Source organism: Galeopterus variegatus, unplaced genomic scaffold (genome assembly GCF_000696425.1).
Source record: "Galeopterus variegatus unplaced genomic scaffold, G_variegatus-3.0.2 Scaffold4400, whole genome shotgun sequence".
In the NCBI taxonomy this organism is placed as follows: domain Eukaryota; kingdom Metazoa; phylum Chordata; class Mammalia; order Dermoptera; family Cynocephalidae; genus Galeopterus; species Galeopterus variegatus.
Window position 1 is genome coordinate 19,294 of NW_007730511.1, and position 22,260 is coordinate 41,553.

Here is a 22,260-nt window from a genome sequence, read left to right on the forward strand (position 1 = left end):
GTTTATGCACCCCGACCCACGTATCTTTCCTGGCCCCCACCCAACTTGGGACCAGGAGATAGAGGAGAGGGGTGGGGCCCAGTGGGAATTCTAGAGAGTCGCTATTTGGTGGAGGAGGGTTGGGTTGAGTAGGTCCCCCGCTAGGACAGGGCTCTTACGCCACGTGTGACGCAAATAAGCGTAAGAGCCGGGGGTGGAGATGCCGTCACCATTCGCCCGCGGTTGGCCGAGTTGCGGAGAGACGGGTGTGCAGACCCCGCCTCCGAGGTGGGAGGGGAGAGGCAGGCCCCGCCTGGGCCCCTCTGGCAGGCTCCCGCCGGCGTCGCTGCGGCTCTGGCGGGGGAACCAACGCTCCGAGCTCGGAAGGAGGAAGGATGCGGCGCCCGCGGCGGCCTGGGGGTCCCGGGGGATCCGGGGGTCTTCGGCTGCTCCTCGGCCTCCTGCTGCTCAGCAGCCGCCCGGGGGGCTGCAGCGCCATTAGTGCCCACGGTCAGGAGGAAACTTGGGGGGGGAATATGGGGCCGGGGGCAGGGTTAGGGGGAAGTGTCACAAAGGTAGGAAGCTCAGGTAGAATATGTGGAAGACGCATGTGGGGTGGGGTCGGGTGGGGGAAGGCACTATGAGATGAGGAAGATGGGGGCGTGTGGGAGGAAAGGGGCGTAGGCCTGGAGGTGGGGCTGGCAATACGGGGGCGGGACCCAAGAGGAGTGGGTTCAGGCGAAGACCGAGGGTTCAGGAGGAGGACTGGGGGTGCATGTGGGGAGAGGGACTTAGAGACAGGCTATGAGGCCATGGGAGAAGCAAGTCTCACTGAGGCGCCAAGGCGGTGGTGACCGGCGCTAAAGAATGGGAGGCGGGGGAGCAGGGAGGGGGCGGAGAAGAAGGGGAGCTCCGGGCGGTAGGAGCCTAGGAGCCGGAGACCGGCCGCAGGCATGGGGTCCCAGCTCCCAGTGGAGGGTTGGGCCGAGAGAGGAGCCAGGGTTTCTCTTTAAGCCTTGAGAGGCCGATTGCTGCGATCTGATCTATAAAGAGAGGGAAAGCTGGGGGAGGAGGCAGAAGCGGATGGAGAAGGGAGGGTCCCCTCCTGGCCCCCTCCCCACAGCCAGGCACGGTGCTGACTCACATCTGTGTGGACAGAGACAGTCAGCGCTGACTCACGGACCGGGGGTGGAGGTGGGAGGATGGCGCGTGGGGGAAAGGGCGCAGCCTCGCCGTGTGGCGCCCTCTTTCCCCACCCGGGCTTGGAGGCCAATGCTGGGTACTTCCTGTGACGCTGTGGATTGGCAGGATGAAACGAGGGGTCAGGTCTTGTGGAGGCCTCTCGACCTGTCACCCCTTCTCACCCGTAACTACCTCCAGGCGAGCCCTTGACGGGTCAGGCTCAGGGTTTCAGCACCGCGGACAGCTCCAGGGAGGCCCATGGGCATGCGACAATGTGGGGAGCGCTGCCTTGAAGACACCCCACCCTTACCCCTTTCCTCCACAGCGGGGAGGTGTGCTAGGCTTTCCAACTCTTCTGAGTTAGGATGCTTTTGGAGATTTGGAAAGGAAAGTTCCTTTTTCCCCAGAATTTGGTCAAAACCTCCCCACAGCAATTGTGTGAGAACACAAGTGTATAATCCTCCTCCGCCACTCCCTCCGTGCACCCGGAAGGCTTTTTCTCCCCATCACTGTTAAGCAAACTGAGGTTTTTAAGGATCCAGACTCATAGATCTTAAATTCCAAAGCCAGATCCCATGCTTCCTTCTTTTAAGAATTCCAAGCCTCTTCTCTACTCTCCTCCCCGTTTAAAGCCTTCTTTAGCTTGACCCCATGTCCTTCCCCCTATCCCAGCCTGTCCATCCATCTGACCTTTCTGTGTGTGGGTGTCTGAGCCTCTGCTCACCTGTCCTTCTACAGGCTGTCTGTTTGACCGCAGACTCTGCTCTCACCTCGAAGTCTGTATTCAGGGTGAGTGAGGCCCAGGCATAAGACTCACAAGATGGGGGTATACAATAAAAAACAAACGGGTGAAAAGGAGGCCCAGAAGGGAGGGGGGCTACTGGGCTTGGGGAAAGGGGGGACTGGCCTGGAGGAGCAGAGCTCTGAAGCCAGGAGAGGAAATGGAGAGAGTGCTGTCCACTTATAACCTGCATTTGGAAGGCCTCTTGTTCAAGCCCCCTGCTGACACGACTTTTGTGCTCCTAGATGGCTTGTTTGGACAGTGCCAGGTGGGAGTGGGGCAGGCCCGGCCCCTTTTGCAAGTCACCTCCCCAGTTCTCCAACGCTTACAAGGTGTTCTCCGACAACTCATGTCCCAAGGTGAGGTCTGGGTGCACTGGAAGAGAGAGACTGAAACTTGATTTGATATGAGTGGGAAATTGAGGGGCCACCTGACCCAAGGATTTCTCTTCATGGAACATTCCTATCACATCCACTTCTGGAGCCTCACTTTTCCAGATGTTGCTGGAGAAGAAGATAAGACGGGAGTGAGGGTGGAACCCTAGAGATGGGATATTCACATTTAGACTCTCTGAAGGAGCCCAGAGGAGGCTTCTAGAAGAAGTCACTGTAAGAGGCCTGTATCCATCTCTTTAGGACCAGCCCCTCTTTCTGCTACTGTCTGAGTGCTACAGAGCCATGAATCCTGAGGCCCTCAGCTAGAGAATGCCCCACTCATCCAATTCACTCATTCAATGAGTTTATCGAGGACTTATTATGTGGCAGGCATAGTTTTAGGTGTTTAGGAAGTATCAGGGAATAAAACAGATATCTATGCCTACTGGGGTTTACATTTGGGGGAGAAAAGGGGGGAATTCACTATATAAATTAGAAAGTATGTAGTATGTTAGAAGGTGATAAGTGTCACGGAATACTATAGCAGGATAAAGGGATCAGAAACTGTGAGGTAGGAAGCTTCAGCATTAAATTGGGTGATCAAGGTAGACCTACTGAGACTGTGAAATTAGAACAGACTTTAAGGAGGTGGGGGAGTTTGCCAAAGGGTTATCAGGGGAAGAATGTTTTAGGCAGACAAAACAGCTAGGATAAAAGCCTTAAGGCAGGAGCACAAGTATGAGGAAAGCCATGGAAGCCAGGTGACTGTAGAGAAGTGATGGAGAGGAAGAGCAGAAGATGCAGTCAGGTAGGTAGTGAGGGAAGAGACGGAGATCATTGTAGCGCCTTATGGGAGACTGTATGGACACTGGCCTTACTCTGAGTAAGAGAGGAAACCATTACAAGGTTCTCAGTATAGGGGTGTGTGGTCGAACTTCTACTTTAAAAGCATAACTCTTCGGCAGGCCCGGTGGCACACTGCTACAGTGCGCTGCTTGGGAGCACGGTGGTGCTCCCGCCGAGGGTTCGGATCCCACATACAGACTGGTTCCCGCTCACTGGCTGAGTGAGGTGCGGGCGCAACACCGAGGGTTGCGATCCCGTTACTGGTCCCGGTCTGGTACGGGCGCGACACTGAGGGTTGCAATCCGTTGCCGGACACCAAAAAGGAAAAAAAAAAAAAAAAAAAAAGCATAACTCTTGCTGCTGTGTTGAGAATAGAATGTAGGGAGTCGAGGGTTGAAGCAGGGTGTATTAGTCTGTTTTGTGTTGCTATAACACCTGAGACTGCGTGATTTACAAAGAAAATGAAATTTATTGCTTACAGTTTCTGAGGCTGTGAAGTCCAAAGTCCATCTGGTGGTGGCAACAGTGAACAGAAGTCTCATATTGCAAGATGGTGGAAGTAGAGAGAACAGAGCGAGCAAGAGAGACACTCTCTCCTTTTAAAGCCATCAGAACCACGCCCTGACCACCATTTTTAATCCATTCACTATGGCATAGTCCTAAAATCTAATCACCTCTTCAAGGCTCCACCTTTCAATTACAATAATAGGATTTCCCACCCTCTTAATAGTCACAGTGGGGGCTAAGTTTCTAATACATAGAACTTGGGGGGACACAATTCAAGCTCCAGGGAGTTTTGGGGGGACATAATTCAATCCACTACCTACTGCCCCTCCGCCCCAAACTCATGTCCTTTTCACATGTAAATACGTTCATTTCATCCCTACAGTCTTGTTTCAACTCAAAAGTCCAAAGTTCAAAGTCCTATCTATAAAATCAATATGTTATCTATTTCCAAGATACAATGGTGGGACAATCATAGGGTACATATTCCCATTCCAAAAGGGAGAAATAGGCTAAAAGAAAGGGGTAACAAGCCTCAAACAAGTCTGAAACCCAGCAGGGCAGATGTTAAATCTCAAAGCTGGCAAATAATGTACCTTAACTCCATGTTCGACTTCCTCTGAACACTGGTGTGGGGGTTGGGTCCCCAAGTCCTTGGGCAGTTCTGCTCTAGTGGCTTTCCTGAGCTCAGGCCACACTTTACCTCTCCCAGGCTGGTGTTCCACTCTGGTAGCTCCACAGATCTCGGGTCTCCATAGCAGTCCTGCTCTCACGGCTTCACTAGGCATGGCACTGATGGGGTTTCTCTGCTGCAACTCTGACCCCACATTTCTGCTCAGCGTTGCTCTGGTGAAGGCTGTCTGCAGTGACTCTGCTCCTGCAACAGATCTCTTCTTAGGCCCCCAGACTTTTCCATACATCCTTTGAAATTGGGGTGAAGGCTCCCAAGCCTCCACAGTTCTGGCATTCTGTGAGCCTGAAGACTTAACACCACATGGATGCTGCCAAGTCTTCTGGCTTGTATCTTCCAAAGTGGCGGGTCCAGCCACACCTCGGACCAATTTAGCCATGGCTGAAGCAGCCAAAGCAGCTGGCGTGCTGGTGTGGGAAGCAGCTTCCCAAGGTGGTCCTGAGCAGTGAGTCTATGGAGGGTGCCTCAGGCCTGTTCCCCAAGACCATTCTGCCTCTCTAGGTCTTTGGACCTGAGATGGAAGGATTGGCCCCAGAGGCTTCTCCAGTGCCTTCAGGGCCCTTTCCCTCTTCTCTTGATAATCCCTTTTCTTTGCACCAATCTTTTTAGCTAATGGTCACTGGGCTGCACCATTGCATGCTCTCTGCTTCTCTACCACATGGCCAGGCTGCAAATTTTCTTTTTTCTTTCCTCTTTTTAAAAAAATGAGTGGTAAGGGGATCTTAACCCTTGACTTGGTGTTGTCAGCACCACGCTCTCTCAAGTGAGCCACGGGCTGACCCTAGGCTGCAAATTTTCTAAATTTTTACACTGCTTCCCTTTTAAATTCTGGCTTTATGTCATGCCTTTGCTGCCATAACTCAGCATAGGCTATTGCAAGTAGCCATGTGGCTTCCTTAATGCTTTGCTGCTTAGAAATTTCTTCTGCCAGATACTCTGATTCACAACTCCTAAGTTCCAACTTCCACAAAGTCCTAGAGCATGGACACAATGCAGCAGAGTTTCTTACCAATTCATAGCATGGTTGATCTTTGCCCCGGTTTCTGAAAAACTCCTTCTTATTTTTATCTGAGACCTCCTTAGAATGGCCTTTACAGTCCATATGTCTATCAGCATTCTGCTCACCACCATTTAAACAATCTCTAAAACTTTCTCTGGCCTTCTCGTCTTCTTTTTTTTTTTTTTTCCCCCTTTTCTTCGTGTCCGGCAATGGACCGCAACCCTCAGTGTCGCGCCCGTACCGGACTGGGACCGGCAACGGGATCGCAACCCTCGGTGCTGCGCCCGCCCCTTGCTCAGCCAGTGGCGGGAACCGGTCTGTATGTGGGATCCGAACCCTCGGCAGGAGCGCCACCGCGCTCCCAAGCGGCGCACTGTAGCAGTGCGCCACCGGGCTGGCCCGGGCCTTCTTGTCTTCTAAGCTTTCACTACTATCTAGGCTTTTTCTAGCCTATTCCTCCAAATTCCTCCAGCCTCTCATCAACAGTTCCAAAGCTGCTTCCACATTTTCAAGTATTTGTTGTTAGCAACACCACACTCCTTGGTATCAATTTTCTGTATTAGTCCATATTGTGTTGCTATAACAGAATACCTGAGACTGGGTGATTTATAAAGAAAATGAAATTTATTGCTTACAGTTTCTGAGGCTGGGAAGTCCAAAGTCCATCTGGTGGTGGCAACAGTGAACCAGAGGTCTCACATTGCAAGATGGTGGAAGCAGAGAGAGCAAGCAAGAGAGACACTCTCTCCTTTTAAAGCCCTCAGAACCATGCCCTGACCATCATTTTTAATCCATTCACTACTGCATGGTCCTACAATCCAATCACCTCTTTAAGGCTCCACCTTTCAATTACCGTAATAGGATTTCCCACCCTCTTAATAGTCACAGTAGGGGCTAAGTTTCAACACATACAACTTGGGGGGACACAATTCAAGCTCCAGGGAGTTTTGGGGGGACATAATTCAATCCACTACACAGGGAAACTATTAGAAGCTAATAACAGGCCGGCCCATGGCTCACTCGGTAGAGTGCGGTGCTGATAACACCAAGGCCACGGGTTCGGATCCCATATAGGGATGGCCGGTTCCCTCACTGGGTGAGTGTGGTGCTGACAACACCAAGTCAAGGGTTAAGATCCCCTTACTGGTCATCTTTAAAAGAAAAAAAAAATAGAAGTCACTGGTGACCTCGATGACAGCAGCATTGGTAGGATAGTTGGGAACAAAATCCTGAATAGAGTGGATTAAGAGGAAATGGAAGGAAAGGAATTGGATACAGCCAGTATAGGTAACTCTTTCAAGAAGTCTTGCTGCAAAGAAAAGCAAAGAAAGGGGGTAATAATAGCTGAAGGGGAAAATGGAGTCGAGTAGTATTTTTTTAAGATGAAAGAATTTGCATCATGTTTTTATGCTAATGGGAATTATTCAGTGGAGAACAGGGAAAGTGATGATGTAGGAAATAAGGGAGAACTGCAGGGAGGATGTACTTGAGTAGAAGAGAGGGGATGAAATCTAGTGCTGAAGTGGAGGAAATATGGCTTTAAATAGGAACACAGATAACTTATCTGATGTTAATAGGCAAGAAGGCAGGCATGAATGTTGGTAGATTTCAGAATATGAGCAGCACAGATGATAATTCCAGAAGCAGGGAAGAAAAAATAGGGGTGGAGAGTGGGAAATGATTCCATTAGAATAGGTAACCGACCTTTCCTGAGGGCGGTTTCATGAGGGGAAAGGGTCAAACGGGACATCTGCCTCAGTTAAAATGATGATGATAATGACGATGGTGATAATGCTGACAATGACAACAACGATGAGAACGGTATAGGTGTTTAAAACGTGTGTACAGTGCTTGAGTGTTTTCTAAGCACTTTCACAGTTGATCTTCACAACAGGCCCATGAAATATGTATTATCCCACTTTACAAATAAAAAACCCCGAGGTTCAGGATCAACAAAAAGAAGAATAATAATAATAGTAATAATAATTATGATAATAATAGCATTTGTTGAAAGTTCATTAAGTTACAATAACTATTCTAACCATTTGATATTGTTAATTTAATTATCACAACAATCTTAGGAGGTATAAATCCCCATTTTACAGATGAGAGATTGAGACGTGGAGAGGTTTAGTAACTTGCCCAAGGTCACACAATTGGTCAGTGTCAGAGGCAGGATTCAAATCCAGGCAGTCTAACTCCAAAAGCTGTACCTGAGAGTGAGAAGAGGACAACTCGGATCACCCACCAGGTCTCCGGACCTCCTACACTGCCCTTCTGCTGTGACAAACCCAATGCACTGCAGGATAGGGGGTGCACTTCTGATCTCCATGGCTCCTGTTACTGGGCCCATCAACTCTCGAGCCAAACTCACCCTATCCTTCCCCCTAACAGGATTGTCCTGGCATGATGACCTCACCCAGTATGTGATCTCCCAGGAGATGGAGCGCATCCCCAGGCTCCGCCCCCCAGATCCCCGTCCAAGGGACAGGTAGGCAGCCTTTCTCGACATGGTGAGGCTGGTGTGTCTGTGGTCTTCCTGATGGATGGAAGGAAGGGAGAAAGAAGTGGGCACCAAGGTCAGCAGGCTGGGGCACAGGTTAAAGAGATTCAGGAATGGTTGCTCTCAGACATGCTCACACACCTAGCAGGAGCTGAGTTCATCCTTGGGGTTGTAGAAAAATAGGGGCATTTAAAAAATGTTTTGAAAAATGTTGACACTGGATATTTTAAAAGAAGCATCAAAGTAGTCATCAGAGACAAATTAGAATTTTGTTGGACTGAAGTTGCTTCATGTTCAGTTTCATTACTACGTGGAATTACATATGGCAGGATGTACCATCATCTTTTTGTGGTTAGGGCCTCTCAAGGCACATTCAGACCCTGCAAAGCAGAGTTAAGTAAGTGAACTCCATGGAGCTCAGATGATGACACTGGGATGAAGGCTTAGTGGCTAGGGTGGGGGTGGGAGAAAGTCCTGTATGTTTGAATATGCATTTGGAGAGCCAGATGTGGGGACATGGCACATAGGGCAGCTGGGCAAGCTGCAGCCATTATCCATCTAGAGAGCTTCCCAGCTGCCTTCCCCTGCTCCTGTCCTCCCCTTCTCCATCCCCAGCCTTGTGCTTCCCTAGCCTCTGCAGCTGTGTCTCAAGGGTCCAGGCATGCTCACCAGGGAGGCAGATACCTCTGCCCCAGGCTCCGCCCTCTGGCCCATCCCCATGCCCACCTAACCCATCTCTCTTCTCCTAAGGCCACTTTATTTCTTAAGAGGTCAGGCCTCCTCTAAATTGCTGAGTGTGTATGACCACTATCTCTGCCTTGTAGGTTCCTAAGCCATGCCCCAAACAGTCAAAACACACAGACACACACACACACACACACACACACAACACACACACACACACAACACACATGCATTTTGCTTTCCTCCCCAGATCTGGCTTGCTGCCCAGGAGACCAAGTCCCACTGGGGAGCTGCTTTTACAGGGCATCCCCACTGGTTCCACCCCTGCTGCCCAGCACCGGCTTCCTCGACCTCCAGTAGGTGGGGGTGGAGCTGGGGCAGGCTCCTCCCTGTCCTCTCTGCAGGCTGAGCTGCTGCCCCCTATCTTGGAGCATCTGCTACTGCCCCCACAGCCTCCCCACCCTGCCCTGAGTTATGAACCTGCCTTACTGCAGCCCTACCTGTTCCACCAGGTGAGCCCTTGACTCTGGCCCCACCCCAACCCCAATCACCCAGCCCTGACTTCTGCTCTTACCCAGATCTCTGGTTTCCCACAGTTTGGCTCTCGCGATGGCTCCCAGGGCTCAGAGAGCTCTCCAGGGATGGTCAGCGTTGTCCCCCTGACCAAGATTGAAGCCCCTGCCCTCTTCAGCAGAACTGCCTCCAAGGGCATGTTTGGGGCCCATCCTAGCCACCCCTATGGGAACCTTCCAGGGCCTTCACCTGCTCAGCTTTTCCAGGACTCAGAGCTGCTTTACCTAGCCCAGGAGTTGCCAATGCTCAGCAGGGCCAGGGCTCCACGGCTGCCCGAGCAAGGGGACAGCAGCAGAGCAGAGGACTCTTCAGAGGGCTATGAGGAGGAAGGACAAGGGGGTCGCAGGGAGAAGCCTGCTTCCCCAGCAGTGCAACCAGGTAACAGTCCTCAGTATCCACCTTCCTGCCTGTGGCGGCTCCTTTGGGGGAACTATTGGGGCTCCTTCCTGATTATTCATGCATTTGTTACCTTGTCCTTAAAGTCATTCGTGTCTACTGACAAGCTGATCTATGCCAGGCACTAGGTAGGCAGTGGGGACACAGTGGGGAGCAGAGCTGACATGACTATTCTGCAGATGGAGAGTCAGGATGTCCTTGATGGGCCCGAAGTTTGATGTTGGCCCCAGGAAGGTCTTTCCCCCAAAGTGTGGACAGGGGCTGGGAAGGGGAGGGCATCAGTGTCCTCGGGTTTAGGAAGAAGCTCTTAAATGTGTAGTCCCCTCGTTTGATGTTGGCCCCAGGAAGGTCTTTCCCCCAAAGTGTGGACAGGGGCTTGGAAGGGGAGGGCATCAGTGTCCTCGGGTTTAGGAAGAAGCTCTTAAATGTGTAGTCCCCTCCCACCCCACCCCACCTATCTGCACCCCACAAGTTCACCCTGCCATCAACCCTAAGCTCTGTGTCTGGCTCTCAGCAGACGTGACTCTGCAGAAAGTGGCTGCTGTGCTGGCTGGTTATGGGGTGGAGCTGCGGCAGCTGACCCCTGAGCAGCTCTCCACCCTCTTGACCCTGCTACAGCCGCTGCCCAAGGGTGCAGGAAGAAATCTGGGTGAGTGTCCATGCAGAGAGACCAGCAACTCCCAGCTCCATGGAGGCTGCCTGCCCCACCTCTCAAGGCCACACTGAGCAGCTGGGAGGGGAAGAGTCAGAGTCAAGGGAAGAGAGTTCTTTTGAGACACAGGGTCATTGTCAGCAAAGAGCAAGGAGCAAGGGTGGTGAGCTGAGGAGTTAGACTGGGGAAAAACTAGAGATGAAAGTAATGGAAAGAGAAGCCAACAGAGGGTGTGAGCAGGGATGAGGAGGCATCGAGAAGGGTGGGTGGATGATAATGATGACCTAAGGAGCGAATTGGCCAGTGCTGGGAGAAGCCAATAAGTGATGGAGAGAGGGAAGACTGAACAAAGAATAGCTTTGAGAGGTGTGGCCAGTGACAGAGCAAGGAGTTGATAAAACAATGAATTATAAGGAGGAAGCCAAGAGGAATGAGGCCATGCTTAGGATGAGACCAGTGACAGGGCTGTGATCACTGACAGAGGAAAGAGGCCAAAGCAGGTGTTCCAGGCTTAGGGTCTCTGGCCCTTTCTCCCACCTGTTTTGTGTGGACCTTGGCCTTGGCCCTTTTCCCAGACTCTTGGTTTTCCTGTCTCTACAGGAGGGGCTGTAAATGTTGGAGCTGATATCAAGAAAGTGAGTTCCCAGCACCCCCTGACCCACACATGCCCAATGTCAACACAACACACCCCCTTGCCGAAACCTAAATCTTGGGATCAGAACCCAGAATCTGTATTCTCCAATCCCTAATTCTAAAGAAACTAAGGCCCAGAGACTGCAAATCATAGCCTAAGGTCTCACGTGAAGTTGATGGCAGAGCTGGGACTGGAAGCCAGAATTCTTGATTCACTGCTCTTTTCACTGTAGCCATTTATGTCCATGCTCTGAGGATTCCTAGGGCAAGAGGGAAGTTGCCAGCAGGCAGGCTCTGAGCCCCTGTAGCCAGAGGAGCTCTGCTTCTATCTGTTTCACATGTCAAACTTCTAAGACTTTTGTGGCTAAACAAAAATTTAAATACCATTGCCTCTCTGTTCATCTTCAACCCACACCCCAGCTTCTCTTGCTCCAGAGGTTCTTTCCACTCCAGCCCCATCCTCTGGATTATTACAGACCATGTTCAACTCATTCAATCCTTCATTCTTTCATTGATCCTCTTGGCTCACATTTTCTGGGTGCCCTCTCTGTGCCAAACACCACATTAGGCCCTGGAAGGAGAAAGCTAAATAAGTCCCAAGCTCCAATGCAAAGAGCTCAGAGTCCAGGGTGTGGATCCCCTTCCTCAAGCCCCTCCACTGTCCAGAGGCCACACCTCCATCCTCTCTTCTAAACAGACAATGGAGGAGCAAGTGCAGGGCGGAGACACAGCAGAGCCTCCACCCCCCACACCCTCCCTGCCTGAACACCCCACTGCCAGCCCCGCCTCCAGTAAAGTCCAGCAGGTGCTGAGCCCTGGCTCCTCTGAGCTCCCCAAAGCTGCCAGCCCCCCTACCACGACTGTCCTGCTGGAGAAGAAAAGTCCACTAGCCCAGAGCCAGCCCACAGTGGCAGGACAGCCCTCAGCTCAGCCATCAGCAGAAGAGTATGGCTATATCATCACTGACCAGAAGTAAGGGTTCCAGCCTGGGGAAGCCTTCCAGTCACCTGGGGGTTGGGCGGGCCTGCCTTGCAGAAAGCAGAGAGCAGAAATCGAGGTGTGAAGGAGACAGGGAGGTGGTGGGCTGCTCTGTACCCCTGGAGGTGGCCTGTTTCAAGGAAGTGACTAAGAGCGTTCCCACTTTCCTTCCTCCACCTGTCCCCCATCCCCAGGCCCCTGAGCCTGGCTGCAGGAGTGAAGCTGCTGGAGATCCTGGCTGAACATGTGCACATGTCCTCAGGCAGCTTCATCAACATCAGGTGGGGCTGGTATCTTGCTGGGGTGGCGACAGGGATCCAGAAGGCAGCTTTAGCAATGAAGGGGCTGGAGGGGCTCCAGGAGAAAGGGGAAACAAGTTCTGGGGTCAGAGATGCTGCCAGCTGTGTTGAAGGTACAGCCACACCTAGCCCTGCTGCTGGTCCTATCCAGTATTTTCCTGGCTTCAGATGCCACTGTAGGGCATCCCTGATCTGCTCCAGCCCAGTCCTCTGATGGGGAGAAGGCCAGAGCTGGCCTCTCTTTTAGAATCTGGGGTCGGTGGGGCAGTAACATTGCTCCTGTTTGACAGTGTGGTGGGACCAGCCCTCACCTTCCGCATCCGGCACAATGAGCAGAACCTCTCTTTGGGTGATGTGACCCAGCAAGCTGGTAAATCCTGCCCCAACCCCAACCCCTGGGTTGGCTCCAGCCCCAGCCCAGGATATATTCAGGCCTGTGGTGAATGCCCCCTTGAAATATTCCCAAACCCATCGGCCCTGTCAGCCACCTGGCATAGCATGACATGGGATGGAGACCACATGGGGCTGGATAGAGCCTGACTTGCATCCTCCCTGCAGGTCTGGTGAAGTCCGAACTGGAAGCACAGACAGGGCTCCAGATCTTGCAGACAGGAGTGGGACAGGTATGCACTAACCGGAAAATCGGTCAAAACCCAGAGGGCCAATGTTGCCCACAAGAGATGGAGGCAAACTTGACGGAAAACTGGAACGGAACTCTATTTGAAACCTCATATTCGAATATAAAACCTCATATTTGGGGCTGGCCAGTTAGCTCGGCTGGCTAGAGCATGGTACTGATAACACCACGGTCGAGGGTTTGGATCCCCATATCAGCCAACTGCCAAAAAAACCCCAAACAAACAGGCAAACAAAACCCTCCTTTGCCTTGCTGCCCGCCTTCACCGAAACAGCCCCTCCCCATGCAGTTCTCTGTCCGACCACCAGATGGCCCCGGTGGCTCCTCCTCCCTGCAGCACCAGCCTTCTGTAGGAAGCAGCTGAGATGCTCTTAGCCTTGTGGAGCGTCTCTAAATTCCAAGAAAAACCTTACACAGAAAGGCATTATACCCAAAATATGTTCCTATTCTGCACCCAACACTGATTCAATTCCTTGGGTTCTCTGTCCACTTCTCTGTGTCCATTTTTAAATTCAAACACTCCTGATGAGGGCCAGCCCGTGGCTCACTTGGGAGAGTGTGGTACTGATAACACCAAGGCCATGGGTTCGGATCCCTATATAGGGATGGCCGGTTAGCTCAATTGGGAGAGGGTAGTGTTGACAACAGCAAGTTAAGGGTTAAGATCTCCTTACCGGCCATCTTTATAAAAAAAACAAAACCAAAAACAAATAAAACACTCCTGATGGGGGTCACCACTAAATCTCTGGCTCTGTAGCGTGGTGGAGTTGGTCTGGCAGAGATTGAGAAGGAGGGTCTGAGCCCTTCTGCCTGTACTGCCATACCCCTACCCTCCTAGCTTTGCCTTGGGAGATGTCCTAGCAGGGAGCGTGCCATGGGACCAGGGAGAGGAGCCGCTCCTAAATCTCCCCCGCCACTGCTCCCCTGATTCTAGCCTTGTTCCCACAGAGGGAGGAGGCAGCTGCAGTCCTTCCCCGACCAGCCCACAGCACCTCTCCCATGCGCTCAGTGCTGCTTACTCTGGTGGCCCTGGCGGGTGTGGCTGGGCTACTGGTAGCTCTGGCAGTGGCTCTGTGTGTGCGGCAGCATGTGCGGCAGCGAGACAAGGAACGCCTGGCAGCCCTGGGGCCTGAGGGGGCCCATGGTGACACTACCTTTGAGTACCAGGTGTGCAGCCCCAGAAACTTGTTGAGGAGAAGAAATGCAAGGGGCTTGGGAGTCTGGGTCTTGCATGGAATGAGGGTGGAAATTGAATAGTGAGTGAGCCCCCTGGGAATGGACGTCCCTGGGAATGTCCAGGCAGAGGGTGGAGAAGCCCTCACTAGGGGTGCTGGGTGGCATTTTTGAATGGGTGGGAATTGGGAGCAGATGGTTCCCTAGGTTCTTTCCAATGCTATGATTCTGCGGTCCTGGGATTCCACTCTGTGACATATGGGGTTGTCATAAGCACCACCCAAGCAGAACAATCCTGAAAAGGATGAGGGCCACGACAGAAGATGCTACCCCAGAGGAAATGGGTTTCATTTAAAATCAATGGAGGATGAGCCTAGAGGCCCCAAAACTTTAACCCAGGGCCCTGTTGAAAGGCTTCAGGGGACCCTCAGACCCCGCCTGATCCTTCTTCTGCAGGACCTGTGCCGCCAGCATATGGCCACAAAGTCCCTGTTCAACCGAGCAGAGGGTCCACCAGAGCCTTCGCGGGTGAGCAGTGTGTCCTCCCAGTTCAGTGATGCAGCCCAGGCCAGCCCCAGCTCCCACAGCAGCACGCCATCCTGGTGCGAGGAGCCTGCCCAAGCCAACATGGACATCTCCACAGGACACATGATTCTGGTCAGGACAAGGCCTGGGCCCAGAGGGTGAGGGGACAGACAGGAGGGTGGGAGAGGCAGGACTGGCAGTATGGCCAGAGCCAGCTGTGGTGGCCCTGCAGGCATACATGGAGGACCACCTGCGGAACCGGGACCGCCTGGCCAAGGAGTGGCAGGCCCTGTGTGCCTACCAAGCAGAGCCAAACACCTGTGCCACTGCACAGGGGGAGGGCAACATCAAGAAGAACCGCCATCCTGACTTCCTGCCCTGTGAGTGAGCCCTGTTGGCCGACCTGGCCCGGCAATCTCTCTGCTGGGAGCTCTGGGGGAAGGCTTGGGGGAAGTGGCTGGGTTCCTGGCACAGGCTGAGTGGCAGAGGTGCTCGGACTCCAATGACTGGAGGGCCATCTGTGGTGGGATATGGGGTCTGTACAGATGACCATGCCCGCATCAAGCTGAAAGTGGAGAGCAGCCCTTCTCGGAGTGATTACATCAACGCCAGCCCAATCGTGAGTGGCCCTGATTCCAGCCCCCACCTCTGCCCAGCTTGATCCTGTCCCTATACACTCCATTCCCCTGTGCTGACCTCCCACCCCACCTAAGGTCCTGGAGTTGTGGGATCTAGTATCCCAGCATGGACATGGGGGTGGGTGGTGCTCAGCTCTCCCCAGACCTTGGCCCACTCTCTTTGACCAAGCCTCTCCACAGTGGCATTTCCCATTCTGACTCATGATGTATCTTCTCTGCCCCAGATTGAGCATGACCCTCGGATGCCAGCCTACATAGCTACACAGGGACCGCTGTCCCATACCATCGCAGACTTCTGGCAGGTGGGCTCTCGGGGGGAGGGCTTCTCTAGGGATAGAGTCCCTTGTGGCCAGTCAGGGCCAGCCTCTTAGAGTGGAACTTACCTGGGACTCTGTCCCTAGATGGTGTGGGAGAGTGGCTGCACTGTCATCGTCATGCTGACCCCACTGGTAGAGGATGGCATCAAGCAGTGTGACCGCTACTGGCCAGATGAGGGCTCCTCCCTCTACCACATATATGAGGTCAGCAGGACCCTGCAGCAAGGGGATGATGGGAGTGGGGAAAGTGAGTGGTGGCCTTTCATACATATATGAATATAATATATGTAATATAAATGTATACAGGCATCCGCACGTATATTCACATACACACATGTACGCATGTGTGTGTGTGTCTGGTGTAGGGCCAAAAGCATTCGTAGGGACTTATGATAAAGCTACAGAAATAAAACAATAAAACCACTAAAACTGAGGCAAGAAGCTAAGAGCCAAGAATCCACAAAACAGGGAAGATATGTATACCCAACCACCGAGATGAAGACCTCTTTTAATTGAGCTTCATTTAGCTCTGAGTTTCCTGGTGGCCAAAGCAAAGAAAGAAGTACCACCAGTTATATATGCTGCTTATGTAAAATAGAAACAAACTCCTTCATTAGGAGAGAGGTTAGGTGGGCGGGAACTGGGCAGAGAGGTAAAGCAGGAGGAGGAGGAAATTCCAGGCAAGTGGGAGGAGACCCCCCTGCAAGACAAGAGACCTCACGAACACAACAGCAGCTTCTCATCACCAAATGAGCCCTCAACAGTCTTTTTAAAAAGCCTTTATTGGTCCTGCTCATGATTAATGAAGAAAACCAAATACACTACAGAATTTCATCAACGTTTACCGTGCGTGTAGCGCAGACACTTTGGTAGCCACCCCGTGTGGCGGAGGAAGGAGAAACTCCGACCTCAAGTTGCTCACGGGAATAGCTGTGTCTAGATGGGAAGCTACCAGTGCCCCGAGCAGTAGATCAGTGACACAGCCTGCCGGGGATCCTGGGGGACGAACGGGAGCGGGGACGCTTCCTGGAGGACTTGGAACGTGAAGCGGCCCGGGAGGCTGGGAGGATCCGGAGGGGCCGAGAAGGCCGGCGGTGGAGGCCGGCGGCGCTCAGGCCGCGGCGCCCTGCCGGGCAGGTGAACCTGGTGTCGGAGCACATCTGGTGCGAGGACTTCCTGGTGCGGAGCTTCTACCTGAAGAACGTGCAGACGCAGGAGACGCGCACGCTCACGCAGTTCCACTTCCTCAGCTGGCCGGCAGAGGGCACCCCCGCCTCCACGCGCCCGCTGCTGGACTTCCGCAGGTGAGCGCCCCGCGGCGCCCCCGGGAGAGCGCGCGCGGCGGCGGCGGCGGCAGCGGGGTCCCCGCCACGCCCCGGCCCCCCGGCTCTCCTGGGGCCCCGCTCGGACCTGGAGCCCCAGCCCCTGACCCCTGGCCGCTCCCTTCTACCCTCCACCCCCCAGACCGGGACGAGGGCTCTGTCTGGCTGCGCCCGTCCCCCCACGCCCCGGGGTCCCGCTCCGTGGCCGGCTCCTCCGCTGTTCCGCCTGCCCCTCGCGCCCGTTCTCTCCCGGCTTGCCGTGCCCGCGCCCTCTCCTTCACCCGCTTCCCTAAGCAGGGTCCTCCGTGTCTAGCGGTGCCCCCAGCACTCACCCCCCGCCGTTCTGTCTGTCCCTCTGTGTGGCGCCTGCTTCCTGTCTGTCCTTTCTGTGTCCAGCCCTCTCCAGGCCAACGACACTATTCTCTGTCTTGTCGTTTCCCGCTTTCTCTCACTCCCTCGTGCCCACGTCCCCTCCTTTATGCCTCTCCCTGCCTCTCTGCCTCTATTTCTGTTTCTTTCTGTTTTTCACTCTCTTCCTCCTTTCCTCTTTCTTCCTTTCCCTCTCCGCTCTCCCCATCTCTCTGTCTCTATCACTCTTTCTTCCTGTTTTCCTCCACCTCCCTCCCGTCTCTGCCTTTTTGTCTGTCTCTCCCTGTCTCTGTCCTTCCCTCTCTCTGTCTTTCTCTCTCCCTCACGGCTGCCAGTGTCATTTTTGTGATCTGCAGCTAGTATTCTCACTCCAGTTGCATAGTCACAAAAGTGATCATTGGCAGGTGTGGCCGCTGCATGGACAGAACAGCCAGGCCAGGTGGACTCAGGGACCACCCTGAGCTGGGGCAGGGGGTACAGGAAGGGACAAAAACTATCCAAGGGAGTGCAGGAGGGTCTCTGAATTCCTGGGGACTCAGAGCAGGTGGGGTCTGGGACAGGAAGCTAACTGAGGGACTCAGTCTGTTCTGACACCTGTTCTGAAACCAAGACCAGGCCAGGCCTCCAGCATCCCCTGCCTTTTCCCGCCCCAGACAGCTGGCTGAGAAGCCTGCCACCACGGGCAGGGACCCCACCGCACTGCAGCCTTCTCCTGCTTCCCTGTCCCTTGCCAGGCTGGCCTGAGGTGTCCATGTGCTGGGCAGAGGAGCAGAGCTGGGGGTGAGGACCTGGGTATAGTTTCTGAACCTCAGGACAATGGTTTCTAACTGGGGTCCCTGGGGCCTGAGGCACAGACATCTTGAAAGCAATGCCAGGGTATTGGAGCTATTTCTTTTTTTCCACATTTTAAAAATCCTGAGAGAACTAGTGCATGGATCTGTTTTAAGGCTGCACAGGTAAGCTGAAAGGTTTCTTTGCTTTAGCCTGGAATTATGTAAACTTAGTTGGCATGAGACATCCAGAAAAAATTAATTGTTGCTTAATAAATGCAGTTTGGTGAAGGCAAATTAATAAAAGATGTCCTAGCAGTAAGCCCGAGCAAGTTCCTTGACCTCCCTCTGTGAAATGAGGATGTTTGACACATACTTTAGGGAAGTAAGTATCTGGCACATAGCAAGGGCTCAGTTAATTCTAGATACCATATATTACCATTATTATTAAATGACTGGAAACCACTGTTGTGACTACTGTTCAACCCCAGCCCTCTGACGCACCAGCCGGTGTGCTAGAAAACCATATGGACCCCTGTAAAACCTCTCAAAGTCACGTGGCTCCTGCGACTCTCAAAGGAGGAAGGTCATACGGGACAAAGGGGTATGGGGCCATTGAGGAAGGAAGAAACCCCTGCTCCTTGTTGGACTGTGGTCAGGGACACCAGAGAAGGGTCTGAGATCCAAGTGGACCCAAGTCTGAATATAACCCAGCCACACAATGCCTGGGCTGAGGCGAGGCTGATCCAGGGAGACAGCAGCACAATGTTCAGAGTCGAGGGATTGTCCTCCCCTGGCCAGAAAAACTCTGCCCAGGGCTACCTGACACCACAGCTGGTGAGGACCACAAGGAGCCCGAGTGGGGAAGGGAAGAGCCTGGGTGGTTGAAGAGGATGGCAAAGGGGCACAGTAGGGATGTGGCAAGACTGACATCCTTGAAGTCACCAGAAAACCTATCCCCCTTGGACTTCTGGCAGAGGCGGCTGTTAATATTATTAGGTATTATCATTAATAGCAGCTACCATTTATTGAGCACCTACTGTGTGCCAGACCTTGCACTTAGTTTTTTACATGGATTATCTCGTAATTGTTGTAAGAACCCTAAGGATAAGGTTACTATATCATTGTCCCCCATCTTACAGATAAGCAAACTGAGGCTCAAAGAGGTTAAGTCAGTTGTTCCAGGTGCATAGCTTGGGCTCATAGCTCGTAAGTGGCAGTGACAAGGCAAGCCCAGTGCCACCCACACCAGCTCTGGTTCTTTGCTTCCAGCTCTCACTGCTTTCTCCAACCCTCTTCCCCCTCTGCCCTGGGTATGCGGGGAGAAGAGGAAGACAGGGAGGCCCACCGGGGCGTGTCCGGCTTCCCTTCCCTCTCGGCTGGTGCCCTCTGGCCCTCACAGCCGTTTCTTGTTGCAGGAAGGTGAACAAGTGCTACCGGGGCCGCTCCTGCCCCGTCATCGTGCACTGCAGGTGGGTGGTGAGGGGCTGGGGGTGGTGCTGGGGTCAGAAGGGGACAAGGCAGCCCAGGCCGGTGGGCCCTGGGGTGGGGCACTCCTGATTCCCGCCCTCTCTCTGGTCCTTGTCTGCCTGTCCCCTTGGTGCCAGCAGACTGTAGCTGCTGGGCCCCCGCTGGCACACCACCTGTTGTTTTAATAGCCCATGAGCTAAGAATGGTGTTCACATTTTTGAATGGTTGAAGGAAAAAAAAAGAATGTCTGACAGAGACTATATGTGGCCCACAGAATCGAAAATATTTACTGTCCGGCCCTTTACACAACAAGTTGGTGGAACTAAAGCCTGGCCACAGGCTGTAGAGGCCCGTTCCCGTTCCTTCCTACAGCCTCCACCTCAGGGCTGAGCCTCGGCTCTCCTTTTCAGTTGTCCCAGTGCCCAAGTGACACCCCACGGGTCACTGTCTCCCAGGCAGGGCTCCAGGTGCCACACCCTTTCCCTCATCCGGCTCACTCCCACCCTCCCCTAGCCAACCCTAATGAATCAACCAGTGTCCGTCTCACCCTAAACCTCCATGTCTCCTCTGTCCCTTCCCCTTTCTGCTGGGTCCTGAGCTCAGCCTTGTTTCCAACTCCTGTTTCAGTGACGGTGCAGGGAGGACTGGCACCTACATACTCATCGACATGGTACTGAACCGTATGGCAAAGGGTGAGGACTGTCTCCACAGTGCCTGCAGCCCCGGGCCCTGATTAGAGTCCCCCCAGCACCAGGGTCCTAGGAGCTTGTGGAGGAGCAGGTTGTCACACCTCCAGGCCTTGCCCAATCCTTCAAGCTTCCCACCCCAGGATGCCCAGGCTCTCTGGGTCCTATCCACCTCTGGACACCCTCTGAGCAGCCCTGTGCCCCTCTTCCCCATCTCCAGGAGTGAAGGAGATCGACATCGCTGCCACCCTGGAGCACGTCCGTGACCAACGACCTGGCCTCGTCCGCTCTAAGGTGACTGTGCCTCCCTGCCTAACCCTAGCTGCCATCCTTCCCTAGCACCCCAGGGAAACCAGCAGCAGCCTGCCTCTGCCACCTGCCTCTGTACCTCCCCCAGGAGGACTCCGCTTCTCCCATGGGACCTGCCCAGTGCTTTCCCCCAAAGTTACCCCTGGGGCAGTAGTAGAAGCCAGGCCTCCCCATGACCCTCCTGCCACTGTCCTTCCCCAGGACCAGTTTGAATTTGCCCTGACGGCGGTGGCAGAGGAGGTGAATGCCATCCTCAAGGCCCTACCCCAGTGAGACCCACAGGGCCCCTCAGTGGGCAGCCAGCCTCCATCCCCTCTTTGCCTGTGTGAGCATCTATCTGTGCCCCACTCCTCAACCCCTCACCTGCCATCTTGGCCCCCATGGGCCTGCCCAGCCCTTCCAAGAGGAGTAGGTAAGGAAGGGGAGGTGGGAAGGGGCAGGCCTGCGCAGCCCCACATGCGGAGCCCAGGGCATCCCACGGGGGAGCCAGCAGTGGGCCAGGAGGAGAGCAAAGGACATGGGCAGCAATTCTACATGGAGCCTTCTCCTGCCTAAGTTCCCTGGCCACACTCTTGGTGGCTCTGGATGCTCCCAACACGTCAGGTGCACTCTCCCACCCTCCAGTGTGGACAGCACAGGGTGGAGGTTCACCAGGCCTGGCTTCTGCTGCTTTCCCAGCCCCTGCCACCCTGGCCTGGCTCCTTGACCCACACTCTGGCACTCTGCCTTCCCTGCCCTCACCCTCAGGCCTCCTCCCACCAACCTCCTGCCACGCGCCGCTCAACTGCTCTCCCTCTGGCACAAGAGAACATTTCTAGAAAAATCTACTTTTGTATCTATGTGAATAAAGTTAGTGTGTTGTCTGTGCAGCTGCAACCCGGACTCCTACACATTTGTCTGCTCTGCTTCCAGACTCCAGCCCCAGCCTCAGTCTGGGGAGAGTGCTTGCTGTGGAGTCAGGCTCTCCTGGGTTTGAATAGTAGCTACTGAAAATGAGGCAGTCGGGTTTACATTTGTCTGCTCTGCTTCCAGACTCCAGCCCCAGCCTCAGTCTGGGGAGAGTGCTGGCTGTGGAGTCAGGCTCTCCTGGGTTTGAATAGTAGCTACTGAAAATGAGGCAGTCGGGTTTAGCTTTCATGCTGCGCTTCCTGTGCGGCAGCAGCCTTCAGGGCACTTTCCGTACAAGCTCAGTTAACCTTCACGACAGAGCCTATGGAGGGACGGAGAGACTGCAGCACAGAGCTTGCCTGCAGTAACTCAACTTGTAAGTGGTGCAGTTAGAATTCGAAACCAGGCAGCTTAGTCTCTTTATTGCCTCTCTTCTCAGTTCTAGGGCAGCTGCTTCCTGCCCCTCAACCTCGGGAATAACATCTGTCACGCAGGATTGAGGTTAGGACTGAACGAGGGGCCACTGGCAAGATGCCTGTCACACCTTAGGCAAAACTATAGCAAATCTCTGACAGTGACACTAGGCCAGGCCTGTGAGATGTCAGAACAGGCACTCTCCTGGGGGTTAGGGACACTTTCTTCCTCTCTGTCCCCCCCCGCCCAGAACCCTCCATGCTATATGATCCTGGGAGGAGACCTCACCTGCATGTCATGAGGTGGTTTGGACAAAGGTGGTGTATATAGAAATGAGGCGAAAAGAGCCTTGGGTCTGGGGCTTACCTGAGAGGGCCACTCACCCTTGCTGAGGCTCAGTCTCCTCAAATGAAAACTAGGGCAAATACCATCTGCCCAGAGCAGGGAGTGGAGACCAGCCAGCAGACCACAGACCCTCCTACTGCCGCACCTGTAATCTGCTGAGGCTCATCTCCAATATATGACACATCTCAAAGGCTAGAAGTGGGGAAAAAAGCCATTTTGCATACTTCCAGCAGTCAGTCTCTCTCTCTCTCCAGGGAGGGGGGTTTGAAATTCGTCTCAGGGCAGGCTGCTGCTTCACTTTGAGAAAAATACATTATAGGCC

The 22,260-nt window shown here is 53.6% G+C and overlaps 1 protein-coding gene across 2 annotated transcripts; it reads left to right on the top strand.

The window, feature by feature from the left end:
* Positions 1 to 318: 318 nt before the first annotated feature.
* Positions 319 to 21,167, top strand: PTPRN (protein tyrosine phosphatase, receptor type, N). 2 transcript variants are annotated; one of them, XM_008587449.1, is made up of 23 exons: positions 319 to 489; positions 1,900 to 1,950; positions 2,188 to 2,301; positions 7,752 to 7,848; positions 8,795 to 9,056; positions 9,141 to 9,495; positions 10,031 to 10,162; positions 10,766 to 10,800; positions 11,496 to 11,770; positions 11,971 to 12,057; positions 12,366 to 12,445; positions 12,634 to 12,698; positions 13,661 to 13,879; positions 14,342 to 14,542; positions 14,643 to 14,790; positions 14,956 to 15,029; positions 15,273 to 15,350; positions 15,450 to 15,569; positions 16,503 to 16,669; positions 19,245 to 19,298; positions 19,924 to 19,988; positions 20,203 to 20,276; positions 20,493 to 21,167. In XM_008587449.1, the coding sequence occupies exons 1-23, from the start codon at positions 375 to 377 to the stop codon at positions 20,562 to 20,564; spliced, it is 2,940 nt and encodes a 979-aa protein (XP_008585671.1). In that variant the 5' UTR covers positions 319 to 374; the 3' UTR covers positions 20,565 to 21,167. The 2 variants fall into 2 exon arrangements, with proteins under 2 accessions (XP_008585671.1, XP_008585670.1); XM_008587448.1 differs by lacking the exon at positions 319 to 489 and having other exon boundaries at positions 1,873 to 1,950.
* Positions 21,168 to 22,260: the final 1,093 nt, after the last annotated feature.